Here is an 11,626-nt window from a genome sequence, read left to right on the forward strand (position 1 = left end):
AGGGTGTTAAGCAGTTGAATACCTTGCCTGGACTATCAGAGAACCCATCTGCTGTAGGTCTTCTGAAGGTGGAAGAGCAACAAGTGCCAATTGCCACTTCAATAGTGCATCGCCGACAGTACAGAACAACTCGAGATGCTGTGATTCCCATCCATAAGATGATCCGTGAGCTGGAGACTCAAGGGGTGGTCAGCAAAGCCCACTCACCCTTCAACAGCCCCATCTGGCCTGTGCGCAAGTCTGACGGAGAATGGAGATTGACTGTGGACTACCGTGCCTTGAACGAAGTGACTCCACCACTGAGCGCTGCTGTGCCGGACATGCTGGAACTCCAGTACGAGCTGGAGTCCAAGGCAGCAAAGTGGTACGCCACAATTGACATTGCTAATGCATTTTTCTCCATTCCTCTGGCTGCAGAATGCAGGCCTCAGTTTGCTTTCACCTGGAGGGGTGTGCAGTACACCTGCCCCAGGGGTGGAAACACAGCCCCACCATCTGCCTGATCCAGGCTGCACTGGAAAAGGGTGAGGCTCCAGAACATCTACAGTACATCGATGACATCATTGTGTGGGGGAACACAGCAGCAGAAGTGTTTGAGAAGGGAAAGAAAATCATCCAGATCCTCCTGGAAGCTGGTTTCGCTATCAAGAAGAGTAAAGTTAAGGGACCAGCTCATGAGATCCAGTTCCTGGGAATAAAGTGGCAAGATGGACGGCGGCAGATTCCCACTGAGGTCATCAACAAGATTACAGCGATGTCCCCACCAACCAATAAGAAGGAGACGCAAGCTTTCCTAGGTGCTATAGGTTTCTGGAGGATGCATATTCCCGAGTATAGTCAGATTGTGAGCCCTCTCTACCTGGTCACCCGCAAAAAGAATGATTTCCACTGGGGCCCTGAGCAGCAGCAAGCTTTTGCCCAGATCAAGCAGGAGATCGCTCATGCGGTAGCCCTTGGCCCAGTCAGGACGGGACCAGATGTGAAGAACGTGCTCTACTCAGCAGCCGGGAACAATGGCCTGTCCTGGAGCCTTTGGCAGAAGGTGCCTGGGGAGACTCGAGGCCGACCCCTGGGATTCTGGAGCCGAAGCTACAGAGGGTCTGAAGCCAATTACACCCCAACTGAGAAGGAAATCTTAGCAGCCTATGAAGGAGTTCAAGCCGCTTCGGAGGTGATTGGTACAGGGACGCAACTCCTCCTGGCACCTCGACTGCCTGTGCTAGGGTGGATGTTCAAAGGGGAGGTTCCCTCCACCCATCATGCCGCTGATGCCACATGGAGCAAGTGGATTGCTCTTATTACGCAGCGCGCCTGTATGGGTAAACTGAATCACCCTGGGATTTTGGAAATAATTACCAATTGGCCTGAGGGTGAAAACTTTGGCCTCACCGATGAAGAACAAGAGCAAGTGACACGGGCTGAAGAGGCTCCACCATACAACCAATTGCCAGCAGAGGAGACGCATTATGCCCTTTTCACTGACGGTTCCTGTCGTATTGTAGGGATGAACCGGAAGTGGAAAGCAGCCGTGTGGAGCCCCACACGACAGGTTGCTGAGGCCACTGAAGGAGAGGGTGGATCAAGTCAACTTGCAGAACTCAAGGCTCTTCAATTGGCCTTGGATATTGCTGAAAGAGAGGGGTGGCCGAGGCTCTACCTCTATACCGATCCATGGATGGTAGCCAATGCTCTGTGGGGATGGCTGAAGAGGTGGAAAGAGGCTAATTGGCAGCGTGGAGGGAAACCAATTTGGGCTGCTAAGGAGTGGAAAGACATTGCTACCAGGGTAGAGAGACTACCTGTGAAAGTTCGCCACGTAGATGCCCACATTCCCAAGAGTAGAGCTAATGAGGAACATCAAAACAACGAGCAGGTAGATCGGGCAGCAAAAATAGAGGTCTCAAAGATTGATTTAGATTGGGAACAAAAGGGAGAGTTGTTCCTAGCTCGATGGGCCCATGATGCCTCAGGCCATCAGGGCAGAGATGCCACCTATAAGTGGGCTCAAGAACGAGGGGTGGATCTAACCATGGACAGTATTTCTCAGGTTATCCATGACTGTGAGACGTGTGCTGCCATCAAGCAGGCCAAGCGGGTGAAGCCCCTATGGTATGGCGGGCGATGGTCCAAGTATAAGTATGGGGAAGCCTGGCAGATTGACTACATCACCCATCCCCAAACCCGCCAAGGCAAGCGCTACGTGCTCACAATGGTGGAAGCCACCACGGGGTGGCTGGAGACCTACCCTGTGCCCCATGCTACTGCCCAAAACACCATCCTGGGCCTTGAAAAGCAAGTCCTGTGGAGGCATGGTACCCCCGAGAGAATTGAGTCAGACAACGGGACTCATTTCAAGAACAGCCTTATTAACACCTGGGCTAGGGAACATGGCATTGAGTGGGTGTACCATATTCCCTACCATGCACCCGCTGCAGGCAAAGTGGAGAGGCACAATGCATTGTTAAAAACCCAGTTGAAAGCATTGGGTGGGGGATCTTTCAAGAATTGGGAGCAGCATTTGGCAAAGGCCACCTGGTTGGTCAACACCCGAGGCTCCACCAACCGAGCAGGCCCTGCGCAGGCTGAGCCTCTGCATACAATAGATGGAGATAAAGTCCCAGTGGTGCATGCCAGAGGTCTGTTAGGGAAGACAGTGTGGATCAAGTCTGCCTCAAGTACAGAAAAACCCATTTGTGGGGTTGTCTTTGCTCAGGGACCAGGTTGCACATGGTGGATAATGCAGAAAGATGGAACAACACGATGTGTACCTCAGGGAGATCTGATTGTTGGGTGAGAATCATTTACAAACATCACTGTCTGCTGAATGTTATTGCCATTGTCTGTACATTAAACCACGCAGAATGAAATAGAAGGAAATGTGTAAGTGAGAGGGTATTGCTTGTATTCTTTTTTTTTCTGTGGGGAGAATGGATGGAAGTTTTATGTGGAATATATATTGGTTCTGTCTGTAAGTCAACGATATGGGGATAAGGGGTGGAAGATGTCATGGGGTGACTGTGTATCCCCAATCGTCTGTTGGGTGCAGGGGGGAGGGCAAGCGCGGTTTGTTTTTCCCCAGGAAAACCCTGCTCATCGGAGTGACCTTGAAGCGGGGGAGCTGGAACACGGCAAGACAAAAGAAGCTCTGTTGTTTTTTTGCCCCGGCAGTTAGTTAGTTTAGTGCTAGCGTAGTTAGACGCTGTAGAATAGCTGAAGCTTTTTGCTTTTTTTTTTCTTTTTTCTTTTTTTGTCCTTTTTTCCTTCCTTTTTGCTTTTTTTGTCCTCTCCTCGGAACTGTTCCAACCTCTCTGGACTAAGGACCTGGGGAAGCACCGGGGGCCTCCACAGGGGACCCACCCCACCAAGACCAGCCCTGCACATCTCCTTTTCTCCCAACGTCAGCGGAGACGGAGCGGTGGAGCACAGTGACGACCCTCGAGGAGACTTTCTTTAAGTTTGTTATCCCTCCGTAAGCGGCACGAAGCTCTTGTCATCGGGTATTGTGCTGGGAGTGTTTTGCCTGTTTAATAAACAGGTTTTTTCCACTTCTCTCTGAGGAAATCTTTTTTCCCGGACCGGTTGGAGGAGGGGAGGGGGGCCCCGTGGGAGGTTTTCTCCCAAAATCTGCCTGAAACCACCACAATGACACTGATTCCTTCAGGTGGTGTCAGTGTCTTTGGTGCTGACCCTGCCCACTGGTAAAACAGCACTGTCATAGTCTGAGCAGATCACACCAAAATGTCACTTTTTAAATGTAAATAAGGAATCAGTCCTGTCCAAAATTCCTGAATGGGAGGCGCTTCCCTAGAGTTTGCTGGCTCTGGAGTGGGATGAGGTCAGAGCACTTTATGAGCAATGGAGGAGTCAGGTAGAAGAGGCTGAACTGCTGGATCTGTAAAATGCATCTAAAAATTGCATATGGAAAAAGGAAAAGAACTTGTGGGTTCGGGAAAATGAGGATGGATTTTGTTAACAGCACATTGGAAACAGCACCACAGAAGGAAGAATTGGTTTTGGAATGCTCCCATATGGAGTGAGAGAAAGATATTTTAAAACTTGAGCTCAGTTTTTTTTATGCAAGTGAAATTTAGTATTATAATTATTATTAATAATAGTTATTTTAAAATATGTGATCATATTTTTAAAGATATAATTAAAAATCAATCAAATAAAGCCAAGAATACTAATTTGTTAGCTTTGGCTGTTCAGTGTAACACTAAATGCCCAACAGAAAAGAGTTGGTGAAGACCCAAATATGTCCAAAAGTGGTAAACTTTGCAAATTGAATACAAGGAATAAAGGAGGAAGGGATGAAATTGGTTATTTTTATAGGGTTTGCTGATACTGTAATGTGGAATGCTTTGTCTCTTCCAGTGAAAAATACAGTGATTAAGACTGCTGGGTTTTTCATGTACCTGACTATACACACGCTGCAGGATTGATTGAATGGGTGAAGGGGTTGTCAAAAGAGCAGTTGAATAAATGAGGAGATGGGATCCTGTCCCGATGGAGAACCCATCTCCCAGATGTGCCATACCCTTAACAGTGTGCCCACTGGGGAAATGGAAACTCTCTGGGTGTGCACAGCTGCACCCAGTTTGCAAAGACAACCATGGACAGTGAGACTTGGACTACCTGGGATATTGTTCTGGGTGTGATGGCCCCTGACAGGGCCACCCCAGAGGCTGCAGGGCTGGACCTTCATGCATTAGAATTAATTAGGATAAATCAGAAGCCAATGAGAGTTAACAATACAGGAACAGGAATTCTGATTCCTCCAGGATGCTTTGGTTTGATCACTGCTCCTGCAGCTTGGCCTTGAAAAGTGTTCATATCATGGAAGGAGGAATTGATGTAAATTATCTAGAAGTTAAAGTAATTCTGTTAAACAACAGTAAACAAGACTTCATTGTTCAACCCCATGGCAGGGTAGCACGAGTATAGATATTGTCAGTTTTAAAAACAATTGTGAAAGAAGGAGAGCCACCTCCAATCAGCACTGTTTGTAGAGATAGAGGGTTTGCATCCAGCAGTCCTAATAATGGAGCCAGAGTGTGGGTGCAGAGGCCAAATGGCCCTCTCGAGCCAGCTGAAGGAATAGCTCTGGGGAAAGAATGCTGATTGAATCATGAAACCTGGGCAGGAATGGTGGGAATATGTCCCTGCAGCCAAGTGTTCTGTTTGAAAACAAGTAGATGTTACAGGATATCATTTTACAGATCCTGCCAGACCAAATCTTCCTGTTTGCCCCAGTGGCCCCTTTGGAAAATGCTCTGAGATGCGGGGCTCCATGTGAAGGCTGATGCGACACTGAGTGACTTCCACACCAATTCCAGCCAGGAGCCTGGGTGTTCATCAAGGACTGGGACCTGGAACCTCTCCAGCCAAAGGGGAAAGGACCCACCAAGCCTTGTTACCCACAGAGACCACGGGAAAGCTGAACAGCAAAGGACCTTGTGGGCATTCCTTTCTTTCCCCTCAGAAAAGACACTGGGAAGCTGAGGAAGTGGGTATGAAAGGAGTAGGGATGGTGGAAGCTGTGGAACAGCACTAACACCAGGAACCAAAACTCTTCCGAGAAAGGAGAGCATAAATCCCTGGTATCCAGCATCCCAACTGAGAAACCCATTCCCAGAATTACCAACATGAAACTGTCCTCCAATTCTCTGGATTGAGCTGCTCCTGACCCACTAAGCCCTTACCACTGAATCTCTGAAGTGTAATTGATGGAGGAAGCCTGAACCCTGAGCCATGCCAGGGTCAGTGCCCAGGAGCATCCCCTGGCGCTGTTTAACACCGGCTCTGCACGAACTGGGGATGCAAACAGGACAAACTTGAGCATCCCCCACCATCAGATACCTCAGAGGTTACACAGCAACCCAGCCGTGACTCTCCCAAACTGGATTTAGGAATGGCACCCCTAATGCAGCCATTAGATCCAGATCTACCCAGATCCCTTTGGCACTCCTGTTTTGGTGTCTCTCTGTCTCCTCTCCCTGCCCAAAGGAGGCTCCTCTCTCCCCTCTCCTGCCCTGACAAGACAGTCACACAAATAAAGATGTGGGATTGCCGGGTGCTGAGGGGTTGTAGAAGGAGCCTTCTCCAGGTCTGGCCTGTTGCCAAAACCCACACTTGCTCCTGCAGAAGGAACCTCCTTGTTCACCCTCTCCAAGGGTGTCAAGCTCAGGAAGGGATTCCTGACCCCCGGTCCAGCTGGAAGAGCTCCTGTGTCTCCAGATCAGGGGAAAAAAACAAACACCAGAACCCTGGGGGGGACTGGCATTGTGACTTGGGGACATGTGTGTTTCTTTCCCAGTGACAAACAAAAATGTGGAATGCTGCCAGAGCTTGTTTTGATCTACATCAAACTTTGACAAACATCCCGTCTCCTGACAGTGACTCCTCTGCAGCTGCTCTGGGAGATCTCCTGGGCCGAGTCCAGGAAGAGGAGATTTCACTGCTGCTGAGGTGCTCGAGGGGGCCCATTTCAATGCTCTGCTGAAGTCCAAGGACATTGTGTTTCCCCAAGGAGCAACGTTCCTTTCTGGCACTCACTGCCCCATGAGGGACATTATTCAGTTGCTGCTCTTGGGTGAGTTACAGCCACAGGGAGAGGGAGGAGGAGATGATCCCAACCATGGCTGCTGCTGGGTGCAGACATTCAGTGGGATAAAGATGAGTCAGAGCTTCAGCATCTCTCCCAAAATCACAGAATCACAGAATGGCTTGGCTTGGAAGAGATCTTAAAATTCATCTCATCCAACCCCTGCCATGGGCAGGGACAGCTTCCACTATCCCAGGCTGCTCCAAGCCCGGTCCAGCCTGGCCTTGGACAATTCCAGGGATCCAGGGGCAGCCACAGGGACCATGTACAAAATTAGAATTTGGCCTCCCAAATTCCATATATTCAAGGATTGCTCCCAGACAAAAGCAGCCAAGACACACTTCTTGTGCTGGCTCTGTCCTCTGGTGATTTTCTTGGACTATGAGCTGAATGTTTTCAATTGCAAACACCTTGGAGAGGGCCCGGGGGTGTCCCAAGGTAGAGTTCTGAGGCCTTGGGCACATGGCCATTATATAGGGGCAAAGGGGCTCTGTGTTCCATGGCATGGAGACTGAGGACAGCAGAGGAGAGCCCTGGGAGGGATTGAAGGGTGCTTTCAGAGATGGTGGATCCTTTTCACATAGTGGAAAACAACCAGAGAAAGAAAGAATTAATGCCCAGTGCAGGCAGGGAAGTCCAGACTGGACACCAGGAGAAAAAAGTCTCTCTCCTAGGACAGAGCTGTGGTGCAACACATCCCATGGAATAAGTCTGGAGCAGCCCAAGGCTCTGTGTGCCCAGGCAGAGGCAGGCAGGATGCAGAGCTGTCAGCAAAGAAAGGGGCCAGCGAGGTGGGGCAGCCGGGGGATGACGACAGCCTGCAGGGACAGAGGCACAGGGCATGGACACCGTAGGACAGCCTGGGCTGGAGAGGGCACAGGGATGGGCAGCAGCTGAAAGACCCTGACAGAGCCAACTCCTGCAGCACTTGGGCCATGGCTACTGGCCCTGGCACTGAGGCCAGGAGGGGACAAGTGACCCTTGCAGCCCTGGGGCCTCATTGCCTCCTTGTCCCTGCTCAGCAGCCTGGCAGGGGCCGCCCCATGCTCCTGCCTTTGGCATTGCACATCCCCACATCCCAGTGCCCCAGGAAGAGCCCTGAGCAAGGAGGGAGGGACAGGATCTGCCTTGGCAGGGGCTGGGGCTCAGGCCTTGGCCCTTTGCATTCCTGAAACACATCCAGGTTTGCTCAGCATTAGAGACAACTTTGCCTTACTTGTCCCCACATCTCATCACTGCCTCCAGTGTTTTGCTCTAACTGGAACTTGGGGACAATTTCATGTGAATTGTGTCCCTCAGTGGGACCCATTAAAAGTTCAAGAAACTTTGAAGTTTGAATCTGATTTAGAGTTCCTGAGAAGTTTTTTGATCACACTCTGAGGGACTGATTCTGATGTAAACAACACCAAAGCCCCAAGAAGGTCATTAAAATCTTTGTACTGTGTATGTGCTGCTGAGCTGGGCTGGGCTCCTGGCACAGAGGCAGCTCCTGGCAACCAAGAAGAGCTTAAAAACACATCTCTCTTCATGAGCAGCTCTTCTCCCAGCCCAGCAGGGCTGGGGCACTGCCTGCAGTCACCCCGGGCACAGCACACAGGCACAGAGAGCTTCAATCACTCAGGGCTGGGAAGGAGCTGAGAAGTGACTGCGGGAGAATCACTCCCAGCCCTTGACACAGGAACCTCTGGCTGCAGGACACAAGGCAGCTGCAGCTCCTGCAGGGATCTCCTAAAGCTGCAACATCCCAATGCCTACAGACTCTGTGAGTACATTCTCTGATTATCTCTTGTGGAGAGCAGCCAGGGGTGCCCAGGGCTGTCGTGCAGAGCAGGGTCCTGCAGTCCAGGGTGCTGTGCTGGGGCAGGGACTCTGCTGCCTGCCAGGGACAGCTCTCAGCCAGCCCTGGGAGTTGCTCCCAGCACTGGTGGACAAGATCTGTGTGGAAGGAGACAGCTGGTAAGGCATGGAAGTGTTCTCCTTGTGTGCTGAGGATGCTGCATTGTTCAGGACTGCTCCCAGCATGACATTTAACTCCAGAACATTTCCAAGTAGATTATGGAGGGAGCACAGACAGGCAGGGGCTACATGAAATTAAAAATCCTGCTTTATTAATCTACTGCTCTGTGTTGCCTGTATGGGAAATTGCACATAGATATTCATCTCTCAATTCAGGTTGAGAAAAATCAAACAATTTTTCTCTCAGATCTTAATAAACCAGGCAGTGACAGAACTCAGCAGAGGGTCCCTTGCAGGCAGCACCAGTGTCACTTTTCCAGCCTCCTCAGGGTTGCTCTGAGGTTGCCATCAGAGCCTGCAGAGCCAGAGCTGCCCCTGGGCAGTGCCTGAGCTGGGAGGGCTCTGCAGGGCAGAGCTGAGCCCCCAGGGCTGGGCTGGGCTCTGGCAGCACTGGCAGGGCCCAGCCCTGGGCACAGAGAAGCAGCTGCAGGCAGGGACAGCTCCAGGCAGCAGAGCCCTGGGCAGGCAGTGTGGGGAAAGTGCCACCAAAATGTGCTGGGATATTTAAAGCCCTCTCCAAACCAAACTATTCAATGATTACTTTATTTACAGATCCCTATGCCAGGACACTGCAAATGGGGTGTCCCAGCTCCCTCTGTCCCAAGGAGCTCTGGGCAGGGCAGGCTGGAGGCTGGGAATGAGCTGACTCTCCTCCAGCAGTGCCATGGACAGGACCCTTGGTGTATCCTGGGGGTGCCATCCAAGCTGTGAGCTGCCTTCAGAAACTGGGGACAGGAGTGTCCTTGGCCAGGAGTGGGGCTGAGACTCTGAGAAAGGCTGAGCCAGTTTGCTCTGCTGTGGCTCCCTCTGCTCTCAGCTGTGTCAGGCTGATTTCCAGGGGAACACAGGGACTGCCCTCGATCTCAGAAAGGGTAGCTGGGGACAGATGGAGCCACAGAGCAGCTCCCCTCACCCTTCACTGAGTTACAGCCAATGCTCTTGCCTTGCACAATTCTCTCTGATTCCCTGGGCACAGCAGGAAACCCTCTCCAACTGCCTTTGGCCATCATCGTTCCTTAGCCCTGGCACAGGAGATGCTGCCAAGCTCCTCTGCCTCAGGAGCAGTTTGGGCTGATGAAGTCCAACCCCAGGACTGGCCCCTGTCCCTGTTCCCATGACCCCAGTGCTGCAGAGCAGAGCTGACCCCTCGGTGTCCATGGGCAGAGCCCCTGCTCATCACAGCAATGGGCCCAGATCCCAGCAGAGCTCCTGGCACGGGGCTGAAGGATGAGCTCTGAGAAAAGGAAAATTGGGTGGCACAGAGCAGCAGGGGCAGGTCTGGAAGAAAGGGCTTGGACTTTGCAGCAAAGTCGGCCCTGATTTGCCACTGTCTCTTCCTTCAACAGGACTCCATGGCCAGAGTGCAGAAATGTCCAACAGCAGTGTTGCCCGATCCGAAGAAAACACAAACAACCGAAGTCGTTTATGCGGTGCTTTATTGAGGGCCCGGGAGTCTGTGGACGAGCGTCCAAAGACAAGACCCCATCTTTACTGAAAAATTACAGGGTTTTTATATGTTTCTTTACATGATTTCTTCATCATTACAAATTCTTACTTCACTTTTACCACCTGGTACAATTATCTTTCTGACATTTAGGTTTCTGCCAAAGGTACATTCCTTAGATAAATGGATACACTCCTTAGCTACACTGCTTACATTACAAAATCTGCTATAAAGTTCATCTGCAGGTTACATGCGGCCTACCAAGCCTTAGCATGACTACTACTACTAATGTCAACTACTGTCAACTACTGTCAATTCTTAACATTTGCTACTAACTTAATACAGTTTATTGAATAAGATGAATGTGATGGCAACAGCAGCTCCATCAGCCACTTCCTCCTGCTGCCATTGGCAGACACGCAGCAGCTGCAGCTCCTGCACTTCTGCCTCTTCCTGGGCATCTCCCTGGCTGCCCTCCTGGGCAACGGCCTCATCATCAGCGCCGTAGCCTGCGGCCACCTCCTGCACACGCCCATGTTCTTCTTCCTGCTCAACCTGGCCCTCACCGACCTGGGCTCCATCTGCACCACTGTCCCCAAAACCATGCACAATTCCCTCTGGGACATCAGGTACATCTCCTACAAAGGATGTGCTGCTCAAGTTTTTCTGATTTTTTTTTTCTCTGGATCACAGCTTTCCCTGCTGACCATCATGAGCTATGACCGCTATGTGTCCATCTGCAAACCCCTGCACTACGGGACCCTCCTGAGCAGCAGAGCTTGTGCCCACATGGCAGCAGCTGCCTGGGCTAGTGCCTTTCTCTATTCACTGCTGCACACAGCCAATACATTTTCCCTGCCCCTGTGCCATGGCAATGCCCTGGGCCAGTTCTTCTGCGAAGTGCCACAGATCCTCAAGCTCTCCTGCTCCAAATCCTGTCTCAGGGAACTTGGGCTTCTCATAGTCTGTGCTTTCCTGTTATTTGGTTGTTTTGTGTTCATTGTTTTCTCCTATGTGCAGATCTTCAGGGCTGTGCTGAGGATCCCGTGTGAGCAGGGACGGCACAAAGCCTTTTCCACCTGCCTCCCTCACCTGGCTGTGGTCTCCCTGTTCCTCACCACTGCAATGTTTGCCTACCTGAAGCCCCCCTCCATCTCCTCCCCATCCCTGGATGTGGCCCTGTCAGTTCTGTACTCGGTGGCGCCTCCAGCCCTGAACCCCCTCATCTACAGCCTGAGGAACCAGGAGCTCAAGGCTGAAGTGCAGAGACTGATGACTGGATGGTTTCAGAAACATTAAACTGCTGGCCAATTTCTGCAAATCACTAGGAATAAAAGCAATTTTTGTTATTTGTTGTTGGTTTATTTTGGAGGTTCTTTTTCTTTGATTTACTTTTTAATTTTGTGTACAAACAAACATGATATTTGTGCCATTTCTCGTTTTGTTTCTCTTCATTCCTGTGGCCACAGACTGTGTCAAAGAACGGCTGTGCTCTTGGTGTCTTTAAACGAACTCAAGGATTATCCAGCCAAGTTTTCTGCAGAGATCCCCCTTTTGTTTCC

The 11,626-nt window shown here is 50.8% G+C and overlaps 1 protein-coding gene across 1 annotated transcript; it reads left to right on the forward strand.

The window, feature by feature from the left end:
• The first annotated feature begins 8,154 nt into the window (after positions 1 to 8,154).
• LOC131378815 (olfactory receptor 14J1-like) lies at positions 8,155 to 11,413 on the forward strand. Its single transcript, XM_058424438.1, has 2 exons — positions 8,155 to 8,366; positions 9,967 to 11,413. The coding sequence occupies exon 2, from the start codon at positions 10,599 to 10,601 to the stop codon at positions 11,361 to 11,363; it is 765 nt and encodes a 254-aa protein (XP_058280421.1). The 5' UTR covers positions 8,155 to 8,366; positions 9,967 to 10,598; the 3' UTR covers positions 11,364 to 11,413.
• The last annotated feature ends 213 nt before the right edge of the window (positions 11,414 to 11,626 follow it).

This window comes from Hirundo rustica, unplaced genomic scaffold (assembly GCF_015227805.2).
Source record: "Hirundo rustica isolate bHirRus1 unplaced genomic scaffold, bHirRus1.pri.v3 scaffold_569_arrow_ctg1, whole genome shotgun sequence".
In the NCBI taxonomy this organism is placed as follows: Eukaryota; Metazoa; Chordata; class Aves; order Passeriformes; family Hirundinidae; genus Hirundo; species Hirundo rustica.